At 40.3% G+C, this 12215-nt stretch overlaps 1 protein-coding gene across 1 annotated transcript in view; it reads left to right on the plus strand.

The window, feature by feature from the left end:
- cylda (cylindromatosis (turban tumor syndrome), a) overlaps window positions 1-12215 on the plus strand; it is a 65739-nt gene that overhangs the window by 16423 nt on the left and 37101 nt on the right. The window contains exons 5-8 of the mRNA XM_043706967.1: window positions 2250-2345; window positions 6153-6275; window positions 9411-9784; window positions 10979-11144. Of these exons, the coding sequence (XP_043562902.1) occupies window positions 2250-2345; window positions 6153-6275; window positions 9411-9784; window positions 10979-11144 (759 nt within the window). The remainder of the gene's footprint in view (window positions 1-2249; window positions 2346-6152; window positions 6276-9410; window positions 9785-10978; window positions 11145-12215) is intronic.

Raw genomic sequence — 12215 nt, forward strand, 5'->3', positions numbered from 1 at the left:
AGCACTAACTCTGATTTTGCTATTTCCAAATAACACCCTTTTAAAGATTTTGAAACACACAGTAGAAATACAATCCCATTATTCCCAACAGCATGCCATTACAGTACAGTACACCTGAGAGAAAATCCTTCTGTATCCCACAAATGGTTTGAAATAGATTTGGCTTCAACTCCTAGTCATGAGAATCTGATGAATTTATTCTTGATTTGTCTTATAACTGAGCATAAACTGTCCCAGCTTCCAATGACACCTTGAGTTTGAACCAAGTATTTCTGGTCTGAAACTTTTAAACAAAACTTACACTGAGGTAACCAACTTTTAAACAATTCTAAACCATCCTCTCCCTTTCTCAGGAGCAACCATTTTACATGTTCAACTACAACTACAGCTAAGAACACTACAGAACTGCCCAGGCTGAAACTAAAAGGGTCCCTTTTGGTTTTGCCAAGTTGTGAATTTCCTATAAGCACCCTCCAAAAAATTCCCAAATGTTTTATCTGAAAGCTTAATGTGCACTGTGGCTTCAGATATTTTGTGACTTAATTATTAACTCCTTTTAGACCCAAATGAGACTCATACAGTGCTTGTTCAAATTCAACAATCCAAACTCAAAAATAAATTACATTTAGAGCCTTGGCACTGGCTGGAAACTTGTGGGAAGCTTATGTTGCTTCTCTGAGGCCTGCCGCCATTATAACAGGATGACGGGATGTTGAAAGCAAGGACAAGGGAATGGCTTTCGTTGGTCTATCTCATGCCCGATGCCAGCATCCTTGATTGGGCGCAGAGTATCTTTAAACAATGGACCCTTTCCCCATGAGGCTGCAGGTTTTCCTGGGCAAACTCCTCTGTATGATGGGTTCCTTGGTTGCTGTTGGTTGCATACCTGGAGTGAGGCCCCTAAGTATCTATGTAGTTGGGGTCATCAATTGACCTTCATGTCGGGAGTTCACCTTCTTCCTTTCTTGCCCTGAGTCTGATTAGGGAAGAGAAAGCAGTACTCTTTTTTTTTTACTCTTGCCCTCCCATCTCAGAACTTGCTTCTGGTGAGGAACGCAGAGCATCAGACTTTAAATTCTGCGCAGTATGCCATTGCATTCATTTGGCTGACAGTGAGAGTTATGGTTGCTTACAGATTTCATTATTTAAAATTACTGTTGCTGGTGTATTGGTGCATGTCGTTTTATTCTTTGTGATGTCACAGAGCTTCATCCTTTTTAGCCCAGTAATTACGATTTGCAGCCAATCTGTTTAATAGAAGATACTGATATCTCAAGGCAGTGGGACTGTCATGTATGTACTGTAATGTTTTTGCTAAAACATTTCTCAAAGAGAAAGATGAAATAACATGTCTTAAATTAAAACAAAGTCTAATTAGCATGTTAACCTTGGTAGTCTTGTAAATAATTCTACCACTGGGAAATTGAGATTAAGGTGTGACATAAGTAAATTGTTTAGGACTATTAAAGAATATGGTCAGGTAAAAACCATTTCTTCTGCTTAGAGAGTCCAGAACAAAGAACCATTCTGAACTAGGCCATTCAGCAATGATATCAGCAAGTACTTCACTTGGGGTTGTGGAAGACAGTTTCAAAAAGCTGTTGCAGTCAGGTTATTTGAATGTTTTGTAATACCTGAGATTGATAGAATTCTAATAGGCAAGAAGGTTAAATGGAATGAAGGTAGAGGTTGGCTGTGATCTAATTGAATAACGGAACAGATTTGAAGTACTGCTGTTCCTATGATTGTACCTCCAGTCAGACCCATCTTCACTGCTGCAGAATTGAATGAGTCCATTTTTGGCCATCATGCTGACTAGCTATTCCAGCTGGGCCATCTGGACTTGGGCCTTACAAAAGGACAGGTAGGGTTGACTATACTATGGTAGGTGGTCATTCAAATACCCCTGTTACCCCTGGGGTGCAAATGCCTATCCAAGGACCTTTTTTCCTCCTCCTAGTGTTTTTATGTAGTTTGAAATGTCAGACAAAATTTTGGGCTTAATGGAATTTGTTGGAATGAGATTTTTATGGTCTAACAGAAACTGAACATCTGAGTGTGCTACTCTGTGAGGGGAGAAAGCTTAGATTTTGACATTACTTGGGCACATTGCTGACAGAAATATTATATTATTTTGTTCTGGAATGGGCAGCTTTGTAGGTCTGAGAGCTGATTTATATTTGCTGATAAAAAGCAAGCCTATGTAGAAGAACTTGTTATGCTAATTGCATCCTGTGCAAATATTGCAGACACCTCAGAAACACGGCCACTGAAACAAAACTTTGCATCGAGAGGTATTAATGAAAAGATCTCTTCAAATGTCAGCAGCAGATCAAAGAATAAAGGTAACGCAGTGTTTATTTCTGTCCCACAATATGAAGATACATTCTTCATCAAACCGTTCCCTGTGAAGCCAACATTTATGTAAACCATCACCTCTGTGTAGGATACTGGAAATGCTGATACAATATTATCTTCTAGAATGGAATCTTGTGTATCTGAAGTGGACACAACCAAATACAAAAGAGACTTCCTTCAGGAGCACAGCAGATCAAGTAGCATCCAAGGAGCTACTTGGACTTTCTTTGGGGGGGGGAGGGGGGAGTGATGGACAGGTCCAGAGGCTGGTGCCAAGTTGGAGGCTTGGGATTGGGATTATGTGGGGGGAGGGGAAATGAGGAAGCTGTCAAAATCCACATTTATCCTGTGTGGTTACAGGGTTGTAAGGCGGAATAGTTGGTGTTCTTCCTCCAGGTGTCTGGTGGTAACGGTTTGGCGGTTTAGGAGGCCCAGGGCCTGAATATCCTTGACTGAGTGAGAGTGGCAGTGGGGTTGGTGGGCATAGGTATCCCAGAGATGTTTTCTGAAACGATCCGTAAGAAGGCGTCCTGTCTCTCTGATGTGCAAATTTGAAAGGAGAAGTTGTTGAGGGTGAGGGCTAGTACAGCCAGGCAGAAAGAATGGAAGAAACTGAGGGCTTGGAGACACGTTGATCCACCACAATGAAGGTTTCTTCCTCTCGCGCTGTCCCAACCAGTACCCTTCCACCTATACACTCCTCCACCTGGCTGAACTGGTCCTCCCTCTCAACAACATAGCCTTCCAATCCTGTCACATCCTCAAAAACAAAGGGATAGCCATCTCACCCGTATGGGACCCTGCTATGCCTACCTGTTTGTCGGATACGTGGAACAGTCCATCATCCTCAGTTACACCGTCATCACCCTCCCACTGTTTCTCTGTTACATCAATAATTGCATTGGAGCTGCCTTGTGTTACCACGAGGTTGAACAGTTCATCAACTTTACCAACGCCTTCCACTCCGACCTCAAATTCACCTGGACCATCTCTGACACCTCCCTCCCCTTCCTGGACCTCTCTGTCTCCGACGACTGACTTAAGAACAGACATCTACTACAAGCCCACTAACTCCCACAGCTACCTAGACTACACCTCCTCCTGCCCTACCTCCTGTAAAAACTCCATTCCTTATCCCCAATTCCTCTGCCTCCGCCGCCCATGATCCCAGGATGACCGATTCTACCTCAAAGTCGCAGATGGCTTCCTTCTCCCATTATCGCAGCTTCCCTTCCCACGTGGTTGACGATGCCCTCCAATGTATTTCCTCTACTTCATGCACCACTGCCCTTGAACTCCACCCCTTCCCAATGCAACAAGGACAGAACCCATCGATCCTCACCTTCCACCCCATCAACCTCTGCATACATCGCATCATCCTCCACCACTCTTCCACCTCCAAACGGATCCCACCACCAAAGATCTATTTCCCTCCTTACCCCAATCAGCGTTCTGGAGAGACCATTCTCTTCATGACTCCCTAGTCAGGTCCACGCCTCTCACCAGCCCAAACCCCACTCCTGCAAAGCCTGCGTACACACCACTCCCCTCATCTCCGTCCAAGGCCCCAAGGGATCGTTCCTCATTTGTCAGAAATTTATTTGTACCTCTACCAATGTTATTTACTGCATCCGTTGCACTCCGTGTGGTCTCCTGTTTACATTAGGGAAGCAGGATGCCGCCTTGTGGATCGTTTCAGAGAACATCTCTGGGATACCCACACCCATCAATCCCATCGCCCCGTGGCTGAACACTTCAACTCCCCCTCCCACTCCATCAAGAACATGCAGGTCCTGGGCCGCCTCCACCACCAAACCGTTACCACCCAATGTCTGGAGGAGGAATGTCTCATATTCTGCCTTGAGACCCTGCAACTACACAGGATAAATGTGGATTTCAACATTCCCCCCCCCCCACAACCTCCCTCCGCATTATCCCAGTCCCAAACCTCCAACTCGGCACTGCCCTCTGAACCTGTCCATCACTCCCCCATCTGACATATCACTACCTGCCTCCCCTTCATCCATCTTTCACTTTCTCAGCTAACCACCCCAAACCTCCTCCCATTTATATTTCAGCCCCGGTCCACAAGCCTCATTCCTGATGAAGGGCTTATGCCCGAAATGTCGATTCTGTCGATCCTCGGATGCTGCCTGACCTGCCGGGCTTTCCTAGCAACACTCGACTCTGATCACCAGCATCTGCTGTCCTCACTTTCTCCTTCCTGTAGGAATAGGCACTTTAGTTTATTTTTGTCTCCTTTCTTTAGGCCACTGGCACAAGGACCAATTGCTATATCCCAGTTTTGATTGTAAGTAGCTCTGTGCAACGTGTGGATCAAAATCAAGAGTCTTTGGTCTGTGCTGTCTTGGCAATCTAATCTGAATTGAATTGGAGTCCAATCGAAATTTATGTTGTAATCGTATTATCATATTTGATTCATGAAACAGTTAGATGATGCACTGTGTACCCTTATGGTCTTTATATATGGATTAATTCATATTGGGTCAATTAATGTTGGATGAACGGCATTCTTTGTCATAATTATTTTGTGATTCTGTCTAAAATTTGTATAAAACTGATGAGCATGCAAAGACTTTTGTTTTTAAAGCTTCTGTTAAATTTCATACATTTTACACATGATTTTGTTTAAAGAGGCACCTGAATTTGTCTTTTTTTTTTTAAATCTAGAAATATTTGACTTCCTATAATCCAGAAACCATACTGAATTAGCAACCCAAAAAGGGAAACATTTGTTCCTGATCTAGTGTTTTTTTTCAGTATCTGATTGCAGTTATGTTTTGATATCAATATATCCCACACAAGTGCAGGGCAGTTACTGTCTCTAACAAGAGAGAATCTAACCATCACTCCTTGACGTTTATTAGCAATCCCATCACAGAATACTCCATTTTCCACACTGAGGGTTACAATTGACCTGAAACTGAACTGGACTAGCTATACAAGTATTGTGGCTGTGAGCAAGTCCGAGGCTACCTGCAGCAAATAATTCACTTCCTGACTCCACAAAGCCTGGTCACCATCTATAAGGCCTCAGCAGGTGTGTGATGGAGTACACTCCACTTGCTTAGAGTGCAGATCCAAACGGAGACAAAGCTTGACAACATTCAGGACCATACAACCTACCTGATTGGCATTGCACCCAGAAGTATTCATTCCCTTCACCACTGACAATCTGTAGCCATCGTGTGTACCATCTACAAGATGAATTGCACCACTTTACCAAGACTCCTTGGACTACACCTTCCACACGCATGATGCATATCATCTAGAAGGAAACAGCAGTTGATACATGGGAACACCACAACCTGAAAGTTCTCATTGAAGCCACTCATCGTCCTGGCTTGGAGATCTGTTGCCATACCTTCAGTGTCAGTGGGTAAAAATACTGCAATCCCCTCTCAAAACCGCATCATAACTCCACCTACACAAAATGGACTGCACCACCTGAAGAAGGCAGTTCAGTACCACCTTTCTGAAGACCAACTAGAGAGGTGCAATAGTGATGGTCACCTCCTATGAATAAAATCCGGTGCACTTTTGCAAAGCTAGAAATACTATAAATAATTGTCTTTTGTTCTGTGTTAACGAGACAGTGATTTGCTTCATTATGTTTATTATTTGCCTCTTCAATTTGCTTTTATCAGTTACAGAGCTGATTGTTTCCAAAATTAGGTCTTGTAATTAAAATTAGTAAGAACTGTACTTGCCCTTCCATGTCGTGCTTTGACTGAATTGTCCTTTGAACTTTTGTTGAATTTTGTTGTCAACAGGAATTGTTTCACAATCGGGAAAATCTCCAGGGCATAATAGGAACCGATCTGAATTACGTTGCATGTTAAATGGTGCATCTACTGATCCACAAAAATCAAAAAGTACATGGTATATTGATGAAGGTAATGAACTTGGAAATCAGCAATCATCATCTGTTTTCTGAATAATGCAATTCACTCATTGCTACTGTTATATTTGTAACAGTTTGGTTACAATTTTGCATGATATTGGTGTTACTTTCATAAAAGCCAACTTTTGTTACACCTGTAATTCATCAAGTTGCTATGCTCCTAAACAGAGTTTGACATTTTAAATAAAAACAAAGTGCTGGAGAAACTCAGCAGGGCTGGCAGCATCTATGGAGAGAGAAACAGCTCCTCTGAGTCCAGTATGACTATCATCTTCAGAATAGATGTGGCTAGACCTGGTGTGTTTTTCTTGCACTTTGCACTTTGTTTTTAATTTAGGATTGCTAGTATCTGCAGTATTCTGTTTTTATTTACCCTTTACAAATCTTTTGCAAAGCTAAAATTAATTTTATCAAATGTTAAAGGAAAGAATGCTGCTAATGTAGATTGCATTGGAGCTAAAATGTCTTAGCATTGTAGCATAAGGTTCATTCATTTATTTCAGAATCACTGCGATTTGAATATATATTTTTGAGTTCAAAGATCGCTGAATTTTACAATGTGAAACAAATTGGGAAGGTAAAAGAGGAGGGGATGTTGCAATATTATTCAAGGAATCCATTGCAGCAGTAAGGTGGGATGACCTCTTAGAAGCCTCCTCAAATGAAGTCATATGGTTAAAACTTAAAAGCCAAAAGGAGCAGTTGCATTGCTGGGAGTGTACTATTGGTCCCCTAACAGTTGGACAGAAGTTGAGAGAAAATATGCAGACAAATTTCAGAGAAGTGTAATAGTGTAATGGTAGTGGGAGATTTCAACTTTCCCAAGTTGGCCATTGTTTGAAAAGGTTAGAGGGAGCTGCATTCTTAAAATTCATCTATGTACGGAGTTAAAAAGGTCTCCTGGAAGAGACTGAGCATTCTTGGACTTCATTTTATTAATGAAACCAGGCAAGTGGTTGAAGTATCATTGCAAACCGTGATCATAACTCCATTAGATTAAAGATTGTTTTTGAAAAGGACAAGGATGCACCTGAAATCAAAATTCTAAACTAGGGAAAGGCTAACTTTAGTAAGATCAGATATGATTTGGCCTTGGAGTAGATATTTTTACATAAATCTGTGTCATTAGTGGGATGGAAGGAGAAAATACAAAGGGTACAGGACTAACTCATTCTGATTAAAGATAAAGGGTAAGACCAACAAATTCAGTCAACCCTGGATATCAAGGGATATACAGGATTGGATAAAAAGAGAAAAGGAAACTTATGGCAGATACTAGGGTCTCAAAACAGCAGCAACCCCAGAGGAGTATGGTACATGCAAGTGGAAACTTAGAAAGGAAATTAGCAGAGCAAAAAATAGGTAAGAAAGGATAATGGCAAGTAAAATAAAGAAAAATCCTCAGTTATTTTAAAAGTATATTAAGGCTAAAATGATAACTATGGAAAGAGTAGGACCCACTAAGGACCATAGTGGAAATTTGTGTGGGGTGCTGGACTGTGTAGGTAAGCTTCAAAATGAATACTTCGTGATACCATTATTCAAGAAGGGAGAAAGGGATAATCTAGGATTCTATAGGCCAGTCAGTCTAACCTCAGTTGTGGGCAAACTATCGCAAGCACTTGGAGAGACAACGATTAATCAAGAATAGTAAGCATGTTTTGTTTTTAAGAGGAGTCATGTATGACCAACTTGATCGTAATGAACTGATAGTGAGAGTAAGACCCCATAGGATCCAAAGAAATTTGGATAATTGGATCCAGAATTGGCTGAGTGGCAGTAAACAGAACAATGATCCAGAGGTGTTTTTGTGACTGGAAGTCAGCGTCCAGTAGATCAGTGGTGGTGTTATTGTTTGTCCTTGCTGTTTGTAGCAAAGTCGGTTCAACTATAATGTGCATTTCTTCAACATGAATTGGCTTTAATGCTATTGAAGAATTTAGACTGTTATTTGTAAAACACAAAGTTTTGGCTTTAATGCTATTCTGGCTCCATTTAGTTTAAATGGTGCGGCTATTTTCTTTAGAATGTGAGCTTGTACAAGAACAGAACACTCACGTTCTATCAGGTCTGACATATATGTATGTACATGATATTAGGCTTTGATGTATGAGGGTTGATCAGGAAGTTTGTGGATATGAAAATTGGTCAGTGGTAAATAGTGAGGAGAATAGCCTTGCATTTCAGGATTATATAGATGGACTGAACAGTAGCAAATGGAATTCATTCCAGTGATGCACCAGGGCAGGACAAACCAGGTAATGATAGGACACAGGGAAGCACTGAGGATCAGAGGGGCATTGAAGTGCATGCCCATCAGTTCCTTAAGGTAGCAGGACAGATAAATAAAGTGATCATGAAGTCATGTGGGATGCTTGGCTTTATTAACCGAGGTGTGGACTTGTACTCCATATCAAAATAACTAACTACATTTTGAATTGCTTTGAGTAGGATGATGTGACACCTAAGTCTGCAATTCTGCTTTATGTTCAACACTTTTCTTTTTAGTCTTACTTGTTATTTTTCTTCATATTGTGCCATCTTGTAACAGCTACTTTCCATTGCCATTTTAATAAGTTGACTGCAAGTACTTAAATGATTAAAGCTTATAAAGTTGCACTGATTCAATGGAAGTGGAACTTTCTTCATTTGAGTCTTACTGTTTGGTGCTGCTGAAGTTGCTGAATATTAGTTAGCTAATATTGTGATTTTTTTAAAATATAAAAACAAACTACTGAATAAATATACGTCATAAATCATTCCATTTGATTATCATTTGTGAGCTACAAAGTTACCTCCCACAGGAGAATTTGGACAAATATATAATTGATCCAGGTATTAAATAGAAACCAGCAATGTCCTCCCACGGTAATTTTTATTTCCTGTGTCAAGGCCAGTGCTATTCTAAATTAAAATTTTAAACAAGGGAGATAAACCATCTGTACATAAACATGATGGACTGAATGGCAGCCCCCTGACTGTGACAGTTCTTTAATTCTATAACTGATGACCATTTTATTGAGTCACATTAAAAAGCTGATCACCATCTTACAATATTGCTGTTGCTTTTTGCATTGGTATTCTTGACTGGAAATATTTATTTTAGCTCAATGTTATTTACTTACAGGAAGTGAAGATACAGTAACATCACTAGTAGACGCACACTCCAAGTTGAGTCAGTCACCACCCACAACGTCTTCTCTTCAAGCTTCCCTTTCAAATGAAAACAAATTCCATTCGTTGCCTTTCAGCCTTACCAAGAAACCCAATGTAAATGGAAGCATAGGTCATACCCTTTCTTTGTCTGTCCAGTCGGTAATGATGGATATGAATCCTGGTGCAAACCAAGATGCTGAACCAGGAGGAGTATCAATGATAGAGCAGCCCAGTTTGGAAATAGGATCGTTGGTGCAAGTGAAGGAAAATCATCCTCTCTATGGAGTAATTCGGTGGATTGGGCAACCTTTAGGAGTTAATGAACAAATAGCTGGACTTGAACTTGTAAGTATAATGGAAATAAAGCTAAATGGATTTTTTTTTCTTAGGGAGCACATTCTAAACTTCACATTGTTTGTCTTATAATAAAAACATGCATATTTTAGCCTGGAGAAACCTGGGTGTGAATTTAAATGTACAAAATGGGTGGATTGGAAAGAATTTCGAATTTCTGAAATCAGACTCCAATTTCACCCCCAACCAACTTCCAAGCTTAATAGAGGACTGAAACCTAAACAACCAACTTGCATCTAGGCCCAGTGTGTACTATCCCTTTAGCTCAGCGTGAAGGTCTGGGTTCAATTTCCAATCCAGGACTTGGTCACAAAAGGATGTGTATTGATAATGTACCCATACTAGCTGAATATAAACCTGTTGGTCCTTCCAACATGAGCTAGCACCAGGTAGTAAGTGCAGGAGAGATTCCTGGTCAGCCATGTAATGGAAACAAAATTGGAACCTCTATGAACCTGTTCATACCTTTGGGCTACAAAATGTATGTAAAAGGGCTTGTGCCCACAGCAATTCCAATTCCTTGGCAGAATAGCTAGTGTGAATCTGTTTGGTGTCAACAGCAAGGAGTTCAATACTGTTTGGGCTGAGCTGGATACTGGACTTAGTTCACAGCTAAAAATCACACAACACCAGGTTATAGTCCACAAGTTTATTTGGAAGCACAGTTTATCAGAGTTATGGACCAGAACTGCCTTTGGGCAGAGAACCAGATAAAGAGCCACATTAAACAAATAAATTTGAGCCATTGGCTCTTTCGCAGACGAGAGATGGCAGTCTATTTGCACACAGTAAAATCCCACAAATACTAACGCAATAATGACTAGATAATTGAGGAAAAAAATATTGACCAGGCCACTAGTTCTGTGGGGTCTTTAAGATGGTTCTGAGATTTGCAGATTGATTTTCAATTCAGCATCATTACCGAAAAATTATACCTAGCACAGTTCTGTGCTAGGGAGTCAACCAGATTTTGTGCTGTAAAACTGGACCAGGACTCGACTCTACGTCCTTTTGAGAGATGAGAGCCTTATTGAACAATGACTAAAAGTTCCTTAACTTTATGAACCTTATTAATGAGAGATGAGTTGGTTATATTTATCAATTACTATGTATGGTCTCATGAATTTAAGAATATAGAGTTTGGTACTTAGTTTCAAATGGTTTAAGATTTTTGCTTTTATTTAGGAAGAAGAAAACGTAGGCTGTACAGATGGTACTTTCAAGGGAGTACGTTACTTTATGTGTGCTTCGAAGAAGGCTTTATTTGTCAAACTTAAAAGCTGCAGGCCTGATTCGAGATTTGTATCATTGTCTCATCACTCCAATCAAATTGAAAGATGCAATTCAATTGGTAGGTTTTTAATGCAGTTCACCCTTTTGAACACTGCTTGTTTGTTGTTGAAGTGCAATCTATGGCATATTAGCAAATTTTTTAAAAAATGCTTTATCAAATGTCTAGTTCTTCCCTTCAAAGTTGAAGTTTCAGATCAACCTTCTGGATTACTTACATTTTTGGCAGTGCTGCTTACCATGTAGATCAGTTGTTAAGCAGGTGCAATTTTTTAGTTAAGGTTTTGGATGTAGGTTTGCTCGCTGAGCTGAAAGGTTCATTTCCAGACGTTTTATTACCTTACTAGGTAACATCTTCAATGGACTACATGCGAGGCAATGCTGAAACTTCCTGCTTTCTAATTATATGTTTGGGTTTCTTTGGGTTGGTGATGTCATTTCCGGGGGTGGTAAACGGGGTCGAGATCGATGTGTTTGTTGATAGAGTTCTGGTTGGAATGCCATACTTCTAGGAATTCTCGTGCATGTCTTTGTTTGGCTTGTCCTCGAATGGATGTATTTTCCCATTCGAAGTGGTGTCCTTCCTCATCCGGACGTGAGGATACTAGTGAGAGAGGGTCATGTCTTTTTGTGGCTAGTTGGTGTTCATGTATCCTGGTGGCTAGTTTTCTGCCCGTTTGTCCAATGTATTGTTTGTTACAGTCCTTGCACGGTATTTTGTAAATGACGTGCATGAGTTCAGCGAGTAAACCTACACCCAAAACCTCAACCTGAGCTATAAATCTTCTCAAAACTCGCTAAGTTAAGGTATATAGAAAAAAATGCAAGAAAGAATAGTGTGGATGCTGGAGATTTTGAACTATAAACAGAAAATGCTGGAGAACTCAGTCAATTTGACATCCTCTTTGGAGAGAGTAACAGAGTTAATGTTTCAAGTCCAATGATTCTTCATTGGTACTGAAAATAAACCTCTTCTTCTCCACTTCACTCATTATAGTTCACTGGGAAATTTGATTAAATGAGTTACAGATAAATAACCCATTGAACAAAATGAAACTAAACAAGCAATTAAAGTGGAAGTGTTAATTGTGGAGAAATAAAATAGTTGTAAAGGATAAAAATAGCTATTAGA

This window comes from Chiloscyllium plagiosum, chromosome 17, assembly GCF_004010195.1.
Source record: "Chiloscyllium plagiosum isolate BGI_BamShark_2017 chromosome 17, ASM401019v2, whole genome shotgun sequence".
Lineage (NCBI taxonomy): Eukaryota > Metazoa > Chordata > Chondrichthyes > Orectolobiformes > Hemiscylliidae > Chiloscyllium > Chiloscyllium plagiosum.